The 15,365-nt window shown below is 40.4% G+C and overlaps 1 protein-coding gene across 8 annotated transcripts in view; it reads right to left on the reverse strand.

Annotated features, from left to right (window-relative positions):
* Positions 1-15,365, reverse strand: part of BCL11A (BCL11 transcription factor A) — a 120,017-nt gene that overhangs the window by 7,960 nt on the left and 96,692 nt on the right. The window contains exons 3-4 of one of the 8 annotated variants that reach the window (XM_051975329.1): positions 8,530-8,631; positions 2,603-2,745 (exon numbers count right to left, since the gene is read on the reverse strand). In XM_051975329.1, coding sequence (XP_051831289.1) covers positions 2,603-2,745; positions 8,530-8,631 — 245 coding nt within the window. Of the gene's footprint in view, positions 1-740; positions 2,746-8,529; positions 8,632-15,365 lie in introns of all 8 variants that reach the window. The other 7 variants (XM_051975323.1, XM_051975324.1, XM_051975322.1 and 4 more) reach the window with 7 other exon arrangements.

Raw genomic sequence — 15,365 nt, forward strand, 5'->3', positions numbered from 1 at the left:
TCTTTTTTTTTCCTTAATTTATCCATTCAAGGCCTTTTTTTCCCTATCCAATTGATACATTTAACCCTTTAGAGACAGACATCTAGCTAATACAGCATTTTTTTTTTCAGTGCTATCCATCCTGTCCATAGAGGGTTAATCCAAAGACTGTCTTTTCCTCCACACATTATAAAACAAAACTGTACATGATATGTATTACAGAAGTTATGCAGCATGGTTTTTTTTTTTTCTCTCTCTCTCTCTCTCTCTCTTTTTTTTTCTCTCTCTCTTAGAACGGAACTGGAAACAGCAACATGTTTGCTCAGCAACTAATCAGGGACAATTTAAAATAGCCATAACATACCATACATGCTGTCTAAGTCAAAATAAAAAAATAAAAAAAAAAACATACACAACATGTAAATTATTGCACAAGAGAAAGGCTCAAAGTTTGCGTAAAATGCAATAGTATTGCCCCGATAGAGATCATGCATTCAAACGGTGAGAACATAAAGGAAAAAAAAAAAAAAAGGAAAAAAAAGGAAAAAAAAAAGGAAAAAAAAAAAAACAGGTGTGCTGGTGACAAGCACTTTTCTGTATATTCTTAGCTTCCGTTATTTTTTGTTTGTTTGTTTTAAATCACAAGGGACTAGAAAAAATTCTACTGGAGATGGGAGGGGGGGTTGCAGGTGGTGGGGCAAAGGGGGCAAAAAGGCGGGATGGGTTTGGGAAAGGGAGTGGGGGGCAGGGTATGAATATACCTCTATTCAGTTTTTATATCATTATTCAACACTCGATCACTGTGCCATTTTTTCATGTGTTTCTCCAGGGTACTGTACACGCTAAAAGGCATCTTACAAATTTCACATTTGTAAACGTCCTTCCCCACCTGGCCATGCGTTTTCATGTGCCTGGTGAGTTTGCTACTCTGCGCACAGGCATAGTTGCACAGCTCGCATTTATAAGGCCTTTCGCCCGTGTGGCTTCTCCTGTGGACAGTGAGATTGCTACAGTTCTTGAAGACTTTCCCACAGTACTCACAAGTGTCGCTGCGTCTGCCCTCTTTTGAGCTGGGCCTGCCAGGGCCCGGGCCACTAATATGCGGAGTGCTCCCACCGCTTCCCGTGCCGCTGCGGCCCGAAATGCCTCCATCCATCTCCCCGGGCGGCGTGGAGAAGCGCAAGCTGCCGTTCTCCGACGAGTGCTCTGAGGACGAGGCAAAAGGCGATTGTCTGGAGTCTCCGAAGTTGAGGAAGGGGTCTTTGAGCTGTCGGGACGCCGCGTAGCCGGCGAGCCACTGGGAGTAAACGTTTTCGGTGTTGGGCATCGCGGTGGCGGGCAGGTCGAACTCCTTCTCGAGCTTAATGCGCTTGGAGAAAGGGCTCAGCGAGCTGGGGCTGCCCAGGAGCAGCTTTTTGGACAGGCCCCCAGACGCCGACTCTCCCGGGGAGCAGCCGCGTCCGTTGACGGTACCATCGTCTATGCGGTCGGATTCGCCCGCGACTGAGTCTTCGTCGCAAGTGTCCCTGTGCACCTCGGCCTCAGACAGGTGGCCTCGCTTATGCTTCTCGCCCAGGACCTGGTGGAAGGCTTCGCTGAAGTGCTGCATGGAGCTCAGTACCATGCCCTGCATCACGTCGGGGATGGAACGGTTCTCCTCGCCAGCCCGGGAGTTGTTCTCGTGGTGGCGGGCCGCCTCCAGGCTGAGGCCGAAGCCGTAGTCCACCCTCTCGCTCTCCGTCAGGTCCTCCTCCTCCTCTTCCTCCTCTTCTTCCTCTTCCTCGTCGTCCTCCTCTTCCTCCTCGTCCCCGTTCTCCGGGATCATGTTGGGGTCGTTCTCGCTCTTGAACTTGGCCACCACCGACTTGAGGGCGCTGCTGGCGCTGCCCACCAGGTCGCTGGTCCCGGGCTCCGGGGAGCTGGCGGTGGACAGGCCATCGTCGGACTTGACCGTCATGGGGGACGACTTGTGCATGTGGGTCTTCATGTGGCGCTTGAGCTTGCTGGCCTGGGTACACGCGTGGTCGCAGAGGTTGCACTTGTAGGGCTTCTCGCCCGTGTGGCTCCGCCGGTGCACTACCAGGTTGCTCTGGAATTTGAACGTCTTCCCGCAGAATTCGCAGGACTTGGACTTGATTGGGGCCTGGGAGGGAGGAGGGGCAGACTGTAGAGGAGGGAGGGGGGGCGTAGCTAGAAAGGGCGGCTTGCTACCTGGCTGGAATGGCTGCAGTAACCTTTGCATAGGGCTGGGCCGGCTTGGGGACAGCGGTGGGCTAGACGTGTTCCCTGCCAACTCTCTAAGTCTCCTAGAGAAATCCATAGCGGGAGGCTCCATAGCCATAGGATTCAACCGCAACACCCTGTCAAAGGCACTCGGGTGATGGGTGGCCAGGGCCATTTCTTCTGCCCCTAGGCGCTCTATGCGATGGGGATCCAAATGATGTCTCGGTGGAGGACTAAACAAAGGGGGGGTGGGTGGAAAGCGCCCTTCGCCGAGACCCGAAGCCTCTCTCGATACCGATCCTGGTATTCTTAGCAGGTTAAAGGGGTTACTGTCTGCAATATGAATCCCATGAAGTGGTGGCTGGGAACACTCTGCACCTAGTCCTGAAGGGATACCAACCCGCGGGGTCAGGGGGCTTCCGTGTTCGCTTTCTAAGTAGATTCTTAATCCGTGAGTGTTCTGTGCGTGTTGCAAGAGAAACCATGCACTGGTGAATGGCTGTTTGCAAGTTGTACATGTGTAGCTGCTGGGCTCATCTTTACCTGCAAAATAATACAACAGGTACATAAAAGTTTAATCACGAAGTCCTGGATTAGCAATCGATGATTTCTGTTGCATTCCTACTCTGTCCCTCTTCCCCAGACTCCTCCATCTCTCCCTCTTTTACACTCTGGTTGTCTGGGAGGTTGGAAAACTCAAACTAAGAAGTAGGAAAGGTGAGGGGACTGGGCTCTTTGGAGAATATTCTTAACATTATACCCTGGATGCATTCTGCTAACTAGTTGGTATTGCTTAAGATCTTAGAATCATAGATTTGGGAGCTGGAAGTGACCTTAGAAGGCATAGAGTCCAAGTCTATCATTTTTACAGATAAGGAAACTGAGGTCCAGAGAAGTTAAATTATTTGGCCAGGGTCATACAGCTAGTAAGTGTCTGAGGTGGGATTTGCACTCAGGTCTTCCTGACTCCAAGTCCAACTCTCTCTACACTACAGGCTGCCCCTCCAGGCCTCTGTTTCCTTCACCAGTAAGTGACCGGGTTGGACCTGATGATCAATAAGGACCCAAATTACCTTCCTCCCTCTACACTTCAGCAATGCTGTCTCCTGAAGCAATGAGCTCTCTAAAGATATAATCATTTATTTCTAAGATTCAATGAAGACAGAAGAGGTCAATTCACTGTGCTCTAGAAATGTTCTTTTTCATTTTACAATTTCAAAATAAGCAAATTTCTGATGTTATTTAAATTAAAATACTGTCTTTAAAAAAAGAAATTTTCTTTTTCATTTTACATTTTCAAAATAAGCAAATTTCTGATATTATTTAAATTAAAATATGGTCATAATGCCCCCTGTAGGTAATGTGAGCACTTAAGTATAGACCAGTAATTTCAAAGTATAATTTTTCAGCACCCTCAGGGTATCTATGGTTATTTTCTCAAGGGGATCTCATAAAATCTTCAGTATACAATAGTAAATACCCCACCACACCCATTCTTAGGATGTAGGGGTAAAGGGTACTTCACAAAAACAAATGAGAGATGACAAGATGTCAAAATTTCCCAAAGCATAGATGTCATGTGGGTATGTATCTGAAGGAATACATACCAGTCCCAAGCTGAAGGAACAGTTAGTTTACAGCAGCCTGCACCATCATAAGCAGCAAGCTGAGAAATGCTACACTATCCTCCTCCTCCTCATTATTTTGAGTGGCTAACAACGTGAACTAAATTATACAACATCGCGTGCCCTCAGCTGAGATTCAGCTCCAGTTGAGAAAGAAACAGTTCAGCTAGTCAACTCTCTGGCCAGTAGCCAAGCAGCCTGGATAGAAGCCCTATTTTAGTCACATTATTTCTCTCACACTGAAAAGAGCCCGAGAATGGTAAATGCCACTTTGGGAAACAGCTAGCCAAATTGATTTCGCCATCGTTTACTTTGAGAGGTAACCAAAAATGCTCCAAGGGAGCCACCAAATCACTGGATGGTCAAGCCTACCAATTGTGACATTCAAAGGGCACAAACATAGATAGCAGGATGGTAGGAATGAAGAAAAGAGATAACTTACTGAAGACTTCCAGGGGGGGAAAAAAGTTGCATAAATTATAATGGAAGAAAATTTACCTTTCTTCTCTTTGAACAAGTGGCTAGAATATTTCCATATCAAATTCCCAGTTAGTATTTTTCAATACGTTCTAATAAATGGAAGTAACATCACTGGGGTAAAGAGGGAGAATGAGGAATTAATCAGTTTGATGATTCCCTCCATTTAGTGGTTCAGAAATAAAAGCTAGTGAGTTCTGCTCAGGAGCCAGAGACACCAGTACTCCAAAACAAGTCAGGCTTGCTAGACTTGCTTGACTACATAATGGACTCCTGGCCTTGACCTTGTAATTTACTTTACAATGCATTTATAATCTCACTCAATATATCCCACTTCTGGGCAAATCTCTTTAACAAGATTAGATGATAAGATACCAAAATTAGGTTTCAAACATTTGCCTAATGTGGGAAAAAAAAAAAAAAAAAGGCAGAGAGATTTTGAAAGAAAATGCTGACATTAGGGTCACATTATCTGCCTGTTTTTTGTTTGCCTTCTCTCTTCAAAGGGAAATAAAAGGCATCACTGAGATTATTTTCATAAATTTGTTGTTGTTGTTGTTGTTGAACAATGATTTGGGAATCAGACAGGCAAAAAAAAACCTATCTAGTCTTAGCTTAAGTAACCCAATATGGCTTTATCCTTTGCCTCTAGATCTCTTTTTTTTTATTATCACATAGCTTGACAATCCGAATTGAGGAAGTAAAAAAGGAAATTTTAACTGCCTGTAAGCAGTCACTTAACACTTTCATCCCTTCAAAAACCTTAAAATAATATTTAACTTCACATTCCTTTGCTAAAATCAAGATTGAAATGAAAAATGCATTATAATGGTTTTGCATATATCTTAATACAGCCTCTATAATAAATATCTAAATCCCTGGGAAACAGAGCGACTTAAGGATCTTCATTTATGTGCTTTAAAAAAAAAAAAAAAAAAAGCTTAAATGTGAAAACTTCATTCTACTTGCTGCTACTGCTAAGAAAGAAAGAAAGAAAGAAAGAAAGAAAGAAAGAAAGAAAGAAAGAAAAAGGGAAAGGAAAAAAGGGGAAAGAAGGAAGGAAGGAAGGAAGGAAGGAAGGAAGGAAGGAAGGAAGGAAGGAAGGAAGGAAGGAAGGAAGGAAGGAAGGAAGGAAGGAAGGAAGGAAGGAAGGAAGGAAGGAAGGAAGAAAGGAAAGAAAGATGGAAGGAAAGGAAAGGAAAAATAATGCAGAGCAAGCTATGTGATCAGGCTGCAGTATGTTAACAATGTAACGCTCCCCTCCCTTCTCTCTCTCATACATTAGGTCAGAGAAAATGGCATTTTATCTTATAATGAGCATACAACATACAGTTTTCACTATCACATTTTAGTATTCCCATCAACTAAATATTCTAGATCATGAGGGCAGCTAGTGTAATCATAATGTCAATGAGAAGGGCTGTTACGATTGAGACTAAAGATTACATGGAAAGAGCTGCTTTGAAACTGGTAATTATTACCAGTCCACTAATAGCAAATGATGCATTACAGTTTTGCCATATAATCTGTATTTCACTCAGCTCATGCCAGTGCAGCACATTACATTACGGTGCTCACCAATTCTAAATTCCTAAACTACAGTCATCAATAAATGTGTTACTTGCCTTAATTTGCAAAATTACTTTGTTCATAACATCTTCCACGGTTTAGAAAGACCAGAATTGATTTCCTGCGTGGCAAAATTAGGGCTACATTGATTTACTGACGTGTAAAATATAATAATATTCTTCATTTACTCTGATGAAAATCAACTTCTTCGTTCAAGGTTGATCATTTTGGGGGGATTTGGAGTAATAATGTGTGTCTACATCCTTGTCTGCCCTGACCCAAAAGCTCTAGGAGGCCCAGCAGTCAAAGGGTTAAAGTCAGCTAATGACTCATACCTCCTGATTTTTAAGAAACAACAAAAAGAAACATCATTTCCAATTTATCTAAGCACTTGATTTCTAAAACTATTGATCTACTATACTTCCTACTCAACATTAACTTCCAGTCTAAAGCCCCTATTCTGTTCTAACCCCCCACCTAGACATTTGAGAGTTTAACTGGAAAAACCTGGGGGTGAGTGGAAGGAGGCAAAAGAGAGAAGGGTCATTAGCCCTTGAGAACTGAACAGGGTGGAGACTGGTGTTCCTAGAGAGCTCCCTCTGAGAAACTCTCAATCCGTACATATCTCTCAGTCTGCTGCCCCCCAACAAGTCTTGCTTTATATGGGAAAGTTAGGTGGTGATTGTGGACATCAGCACCAACTCTCTTATTAGGAAGAGAGTTTTTAATCTCAGGCTTCTGAGTTTCCCACCCTAGGGGTCCTCACACTTTTTAAATAGGGGGCCAGTTCACTGTCCCTCAGACTGTTGGAGGGCTGGACTATAGTAAAAACAAAAACTTTGTTTTGTGGGCCTTTAAATAAAGAAACTTCATAGCCTTGGGTGAGGGAGATAAACGTCCTCAGCTGCTGCATTTGGCCCGTGAGCCGTAGTTTGAGAACCCCTGCAACCAAACCCAGTACCCACAGAAAAGTCATGGGGAGCAAAAGACATAGGGAGAGAGAAAAATATTCTCTATTTCCCTTTATCAATCTAACTCCAATTACAACCATCACTGTTATATCTTAAAAAGATGTTTCTCTTTCTTTTCTAAAAGTGGCGTATATAACTATCAAGAGCACTGGGTTTTGAGCCAAAAAAACTGGTTTCCAATCTAAACTCTGGCACATAAAATTTGAGCAAGCTACTTAAAATCTCTGGGCCTCAGTTTACTCTTCTGTAAAGTTGGAAGGGGTGGTGGTCTAAATAATCTCCAAGATCCCTTCCAGTTTGAAATCAATGACCTATGTACTTGAATCCTTCTGAGAGCCCAGGATGAACTCGGAGCCCCCAAGTAAAATTAGAAGGTATCTCTGAGAGCCGACAGACTGTCATGTAGAGACTCGAAAATCAGTCCAACCTCTAAATTCCTTGCTATCTGTGACCTAATCCATGGTCTGGAATGGGGGAAGGGGAAAGAAAGGGGTGTTATGGAACAGACAAGGTGCTTTAACCCCTGCACCACCACCCAGCCCTCAGGACTGGAGACTTATGAAATTTAGACAATCACTCTTTGTTACCTGGGATTACCTAGCAGTTAAAAAAAAATTAATCAACAACTGACTTTGAATTTGCCATGGGGTGGAGGCCCTGTAGATACCATTCTAGAGCTAATGAATCCAGCCTTCTTCCCACTTAGGAATATTTCCTTCTTCTGGATTTTTCCCTTCCTTTCTCTTCCATTCCTTTCCTATGATCTTTTCCTTTTCCCCATTCCACCAGCAAGATATGTTTTGTTTGTTTTCATAATGAAAATACTTTCCTTAGGTAAAGATTAGAGAACACACGGTCAGGCTTTTCTTTTAGGTCTGCTTTTGTGTTTGAGGTGGGATTTTCCCGGGTTTAGCTGTGACTCATTCCATTTATTCCTACTCACATAAGCAAATTGCTTTAACTTCTAAAGCATGTTCTTTCAAATTCATTTTTCCTGAACCCACAGCTCTTAAAATTTTATAATTCTATCCCAAATTTTATGAAAAGTCCTCTAACATAAAAATTGATATTGTTTCTTTACCCAGAAGGAGTTGGGGAGAAGGCTAAATTTAGTCTGATGGCCAGAACATAGTCAATATAGTTCTAGGTCTGGGAGGGGAAAAAAATTAACAAATAGAATATATATATAAAATTGGCTTCACTTCATTTGATTCAATAAAATAATTAAAGGGCATCCATTTGTCTTTTAGCATGAGAATATCTAGAGTGTCTGTGTCCCATTTGGGCTTGCTAAAATTTGTTGGCCATGGAGTAAGTTCAAATTTCTTATGAGGCAACAAGAATTGACCTCTAGCCACATAATACACCCTGTGAGCCCACAGGCATGTCCACCAGTCACTGGCCCTGGAGCCAGACAAGAAGCTGGGGAGGAGGCCAGCAGGGAAAAGTAGCCGTCAGCTCTACTTAGGAAAGAAAGAAAAAAATCAGGGCGGGTGGGGGGAACCCATTCCGGTGCTGAGCAGAGTGGTTGTTGGGATGCCAAGTGAGTAATGGAATAATACGCATGTGGGTGCCAATCTATTTTGGAAGTGCCTTCCTTTAGGACTTAAAAAGCAAGAGTGATTTCCAGAAATTCTCATCTTGACACACATGGACATTTGTAGAAGAAATAACGCTGAACTTACAAATACCCTGTGGGGCGTATTCTGCACTCATCCCGGGTGTGGGAATAAGAGCTCCATGTGCAGAACGAGGGGAAGAGAGTCCCCTCCAGTGCAGAAGTTTATCTGTGGAAGAAACCCAAAATAAAATACTCGAGCTTCATATCACACATCACATTTCATTGCATTCTATTAACATTGGTAAAACAGCCTTGCAGATAGTCAACTGACCCAACCAAAGACAGCAACTTTTTTTTTAAAGATTGAATTGTTTATAGATTTCTTTCACTTGTTTAATTTGTTTTTATTCTTTCAGGTAGAAATTAAGGGAATTGGTATAAAAGTATATCTTTGAAATGTTAGATTGATGTATAATCAGGAGTCTGGGAAGCGGGGATAATAAGCAGATTGGAAAATTTAGGAACTTATCTGCAAGGCTGGTTTACATGCATACATTTCTCTTTACTAGTTGCAGAAAGGCCAAGCCAAAACAAATCAAAACTACCACCCATAACCATGATGCTTAGAGATGGTTAGAGGGTAGTTTGGTCTTAAAAAAAAAATTTTTTTTTAACAGGAAATCCCACTGTCCTCAATCCACCCCCCTTCCTCAATCCCCCAAGTCCCCCCAACCCTCATTTCATGCAGCAATCAAGGTGGGTCCCCATTCAAAAGGGAAAGCTGAATAACTCAAGGACTTTGAATTAGGGCATATGTACTTTAGGTTTCCACCAAGTGAGCTCCTGAATGTGTCTCCATCTCACACTATTGGAAAAGAGGGATTTCTTAGAAGGAGTGCAAATTTGAATGAATCTTGGCCAGATGCACACCCACTATCTCTCTTCTCCCTCTTCCCTATAAGGACTTATACATGAAATGACAGAGCAAAGGACATTCCAATAATTGCAGCATCTAGGAGCAGTGACCCCCTAAGCCATTCAGTTTCTTTCTGCAGAGCTAACTCCTAAACACTGCTCCATTGCACCCTGCTGATGGACAGTAGCATCCAACACCAATAAATACAAATCTAGCCATTGTAGTAGGCATTTCCTGCTTGGACATTGAGATTTTTCTGAGAAATTTTGAAAGGTTTGACTTATGTAACGCTAAGGATTATAGAGGTCATCTGGAAAGTTACTAGTTTTGCTAAATTCACTGCCAGCTAATCAGCCATTTGGATGCTCAAATATGAGATATAGAATGGAGAATAGTAATGGATGATACTAAACTTTCCTTGGTATCTTCAGCTTTTGTTATGATTGGGTGGGTTGAGGGAGGGAGGAGAGAGAAAGAAAGAAAACAGACTTTGAGTAAATAGTATGTGTTTTCCGTTAGCTTAATATTAAGAACACTTAAAAGTGTTGTTGTTATGCTTTGAGATGGCAGGTCTCAAGTGTAAAATACATCCTGTTCTCCTTATAAAGACCGCCCTGCCAAGTACAGCCAGGGCAGACAGGACAAGGTTTTCTTTCATTAGGAGCTGGGTCTGTTACAATAGCGTGTTGCTCGGTAAGCTTCTGCACAGACCACATAAATCTTTTGTTACCAGGACGTTAACAGGAGACTGTTGTTGAGACTTGAATATAAGAAGACTATCTATCTGTGTGTGTGTGTGTGTGTGTGTGTGTGTGTGTGTGTCACACACACATACAAATATATATAAAACATAAATACACACATACACACAGAGAATTCTTTCTCACTCTCTAATTGGGAAAAAAAACAAAAAAGGTATGTCTTATTTTATGTCAAAAGAATTGCTGATTGAGGTATGGTGAATTAAAGATTTACTAATGGAGTTTTTCAACAAGGAATCCAAGGACATTTTTAGCACTTATTTTCATTTTAGATTTAAAAAAAAAAATGCTGCCGTTTCTGAAATACCTTTCTTAGGAAATCTACATATTTTAAAATAACTCTGTGATCCTCAAATTAAAAAACAGCTAGATATAATCTAATCCCAGTTTTCCTGACTTGTAAATCCATGGGATCAAGTATCCAATATGTTGCTTTAGAAATCTACAAGAATATATTAATGTGATCTTCTTAATCTTGATGAAGAGATTTGTTAACCCATTTAGTTTTCTTAAGAGAGGTCGACTTTTTGACCAACTGGCATCTGACTACCTTTTGCAAGCAAGCTAGATTGAAACAATTCCTCAGTGCATATTACAATTGACCACAGAGTCAATTTTCGTGGTCTCCAATTAGGGAGCTTTAAGATTGGACTAATAGAAATGGATTCCTGAATATATAGGTTGTGCCCTTAAAATTAGATTGAGGTAGTTCATGGGGATCTTAGATATTATCTAGTCTAAACTCCTCATTTTACAGAGAAGGAAACCAAAGCTGATATTTTATAAATATCTTGTATGAGGATATACAAATAAGACAGAGTATTTTAGTGCAGTGCCTGGCACATAGTAGGCGTTTAATAAGTGTTTACTAATTGACAAATAGAAGTTGGATTCAAATTCAAATTCTAACTCTAAAATCACTGTTTCTCTCATTATATCCTTCCGCCTTTTTCCTACAAAGGAATATTCCTACAAAGATGTAACATCTAGTATTATTCAATGACCAGCAAATAAGTTCAGAAATTGTCGATATTTCTTTGATTACAATGTGATCAATATTTTGGCTATGGCGACTCAAAATTATCTACCAAGCAGTAAAAGGCTATGAGTGTTTACATATACATATGTATAGTATATATATATATATATATATATATATATATATATATATACATATACATATATATACACATACATATATGTGTGTGTACCCATATTTATGTATGTGTATATGTATATATACTATACACACACACTACATGTGTGTGTATGTGTGTGGAGTTTGTGGCAATGAAGCCAATATAAATTGGTAGAGGAATTTCCTTACTGGGAGTTCCCTATACCAAAAAAGAAAAAAAAAAAAAAAGACATCTGTATCCAGTCTTTAAAAAAAAAAAAAAAAAAAAAAAAACTACTGAATCAGATAATGGTATGTAGGTTGCGCTCCATTTTTATACAATCCCAAGAGAGTTTGGGTGGGGAGAAGGAAATGCAGTTTATTATTTACATCAATCTGGTATTGACTGAGTCTAAAAATCACAGGATTTTTTTGGAGCTGGAAGTGGGATCCTAGAGCTCATTAGTCCAGCCAACTTATTTTTACAGGGAAGGTTGTCAGGGCTTGACAAATTCCGGGCACCTATCTTCCTTGGCATTTAGCAATTTTATCATGGCATCTAATATTTTTACCAAGAACGACAGAAGGGCACTTTGTTTATGCATGTTTCTGGGTTACTATTACAATAACTTAAGTTTACATCCCTGGACAGTTCCACTTGGTTGGGGACTCCTAACTTCTCAACCTTCCCCAAACCTGCTCTGGTTTTGACTTTCTCGAGCCACAGAAAAAAAATAGAATGTATTAGAAGAAAGGGGCCAATCATTTTCTCCTCTCTCTCTCTCTCTCTCTCTCTCTCTCTCTCTCTCTCTCTCTCTCTCTCTCTCTCTCTCTCTCTCTCTCTCTCTCTCTCTCTCTCTCTCTCTCTCTCTCTCTCCTTTTAAGAGACTCTCTTAAAAATTTTTATAAACATTCACTGATCCTAATTTGGATTCTAATCTGTGGCCAGAATCAATGCCCTAAAGCAATACATTGTCCTTTTTTATTATTATTGTTTTTATTTTTATTTCCTCGAAAGCCAATAAAAAAAATTATCTGATTGTAAAATGAAGGAATAGGGTTTGGGACAACAATTTTCTGAATCCAAAGTAAATTTGTGAATGTTCAAATTAAATGACTGGGCCAAGGTCACCTGTGTACTTAAGCACAGCTGGACTTTTCACTCTTACTAAGGTATCCATTTCAGAGGTTTCTGCCTCCTCAAAGGGAGAGAATGAAAGATGCCTTCCCCAGGGAAACACCTGCCTACCTTCTGGGTCCTCCAACTCCAGTGGCATTTCTCTGGCAGCCCCTAGAAAGGGTTTCCTGAACTCTGAGAAGGTGCTGTTTTGCTCATTCGAGCAAACAGCTGTAGGTTTCAGAAACCCCTACTCTCCCTCGCCCCTCTTTTTCCTGTTCCCCTGCTATGATTACCCAGTTAAAGAGGCCCAGAATCTTTCTAATAAGCTGGTTTAGGGCACTACCATAGGATATCAGACTGTCTTTGTTTAATTTCCTAAGAGAAGAAGGTCAAGGGAAAGGTGGCTCAGATCCCAGCCAACTCTGCAGTCTCTTCGACTAAACGTGTCCATAACATTCTGTTTGGTAAGTGGAATCGACATTCCCACATGAACTGGAAATGCTAAATTGTTAATAGCCTCCCTAGGGTTTAACTTCTTGCTATGATGCCTTCAATTATTTCATCATAGCTTAGGCAAAGTAAAATATCACAATTAATGTTTCTAAGCATGAAGCTCACACAGCAGATCACCCCTCTTCAGGTTCGGGGTGATTAGTTACTATCCACCTCAGACCTGGAGAGGACAGAAGGAAATCAGGAAGGCAGCTTGACATCATGAAAATAGCCCCCATTTGGAGTCAGATAATGTGCTTGAATCCTGAGCTCTCTGTTCCTTGCTACTTCATTCTGAACCTTAGTATTCTCACCTGTAAAATGTCTGATTTTGCCCAGGTGGGAGTGGTTAGTTTAAAACTCTATCCCACCTCCAGCAACCTGATGAAGCCTATGGGTAGATCCATTATCAGAGTCATGTTTTTAAATGCCTTAACCGAAATCTATAAAATTATAAAGGAAAATTCTAATGAAATAGAGCTAGCAAAATATGTTTCACAGAGCCCAGATTTGGAAAGTCAGGTCTGAAGATGATCTCTAAAAACTCATCCAGCTCCTAGAAGTTTCATGAATATGATGTGGCCATAATTAAATTTTATTTTGTTTTTTCTTTTGGAGAGGGACATAGGGAATGGAAGAAGAGGTATAGGATATAGGAACTGCTATTCTGTCGTGGTTGAGCTGAAAAGTCAACTCTAGGGGCTGTTTTCTCTTGTCTTGACCCATCTCCCTATAAAGTTTTGGTTGGAGGAATAGTGAAAGGATAAGTAGGTACAAGATCGATAATATATGTACCTGAGGATAGGACAACTTCTAATAGTTCTGCAAAGGAAAAATGTTAGATGTGGATCTTCCAGGGTTTTCTTCTATAACCTCATGATAATAGTACTCTCTACCCCTTTCCCCTACTATGATGTGGAGAAAAATGTAAGCTTTTCAATAGGGAGAAGAAGCAATTTCATTTTTTTCTCCTTTATACTTACAATTTACTTATAGAAATGTGTTTTATACATATAAATCCTTTAAAAATATTTTTTGAATTTAGTCTGTCTGTTCTTCCTTTAGCCTGCATTTGAAAACCCTTACGCTATAGACAATTTTTCACCCACAAACCACACACAGTCAGAATAATGTGATAACTAAATCAGTTGATACAACCAGGTAAATAAACACTGCTTGAACCACAATGTTTGAAAATACTTGTGGAGTGCTAGGTGGTTGGAATTGTATATGAAATAATTCTGTTTTCTAGCTTTCAAGTGAGATACTCTGCCGTCCTCTTCCTAGCTAATCTCCTTTTTACTGTCTTTAATAACTGTGTTTCCCCCCCCCCAACTTATGCCATTTCAGAACAGAAACTCTTGAATCATCCTGATATCAAGTTGCAACTGTGCATCCTACCACCTGCTTTCTGTTTTTTAGGTTGTAAAGGTGTGTTTGGCTTTAATAGGAATATCATGTCTTCTCTGGCTTCCAACTAAAATCCTGCCTTCTATAGGAAGCCTTTCCCAACTCCTCTTGATTCTAATTCCTTCTCTGTCAATTATTTCCTGTTTATTCTAGATATAGCTTGTTTGTATATTTGTTTTCATGACATTTCCTCTTTGAATTGTAAATTTGAAGGTAGAGGCTGCCTTTTGCCTCTTTAATCTCACCTATTTGCAGAGTGCCTAGCACATAGTAGGTATTTAATGTTTATTGATAGATTGATTAATCTCTAACATTCTGGTTTCATTAAGTGCTATCTACAGTGAAAATGAAAATTTCATTTTCAATTGCTCTTTAAGATGGAAACAAATATTTCTAAGCTAACTTTACAAATATTTATTCCAAATTTTTCATCTGAAATTATTCTGTACTTTCATTGGTAATCCATTTATGTTTCTCTAGTTTTCATTTATAGCACTTCCTCCTCTCTGCTTCTGTACACCTTGACTGGCATGGACTTGCCTGCCATCTCCACAACAGAGAATCCTCCTTTAGGAGTTACTTTTCTTAAATCTCTCAACTATTAGTGTTCTCGCTTCTTAATGACCTGATGTTTAAGTACCTTAAATTCATTCTGCATATCTATATTTTGAATACAAATAATAATACCTAGCATCTATATAACATGCTAGGTGCTTCCCAAATATCTCATTTGATTTCCAAAATCCCAGCAAGTAGAAGCTATCATTATTCCCATTTTACAGTTGAGGACACTAAGGCAGGTCAAGTCACTGACTAGGATCACACAGCCAGTATCTGAGGTCGGATTTATCCACTGTGCCACCAGAATAGACACCCTTACATAAGTATATAAGGTCTTCTCAAATGGAATATAAGCTCCTTGAGAAAGGAAATCCTTTCTTCATTCTTCCTTCTCTTTTCTTTTTTCTCTCCCTCTTTCCTTTCTTATCCACTGTGTCTGGCACACATTAAGCAATTAACAAGTGCTTGTTGACAGGTCAATTCCTCCTACTTCATGTATGGAAAATTTTAAGCATGAAATCAATGTCCTTGGCACTTCAAGGAACGAGATGGAGTTTTAAACTCTCTTGAGGCTAAAATTTCT

The sequence above is a fragment of the Antechinus flavipes genome, chromosome 2, assembly GCF_016432865.1.
Source record: "Antechinus flavipes isolate AdamAnt ecotype Samford, QLD, Australia chromosome 2, AdamAnt_v2, whole genome shotgun sequence".
Classification (NCBI taxonomy): domain Eukaryota; kingdom Metazoa; phylum Chordata; class Mammalia; order Dasyuromorphia; family Dasyuridae; genus Antechinus; species Antechinus flavipes.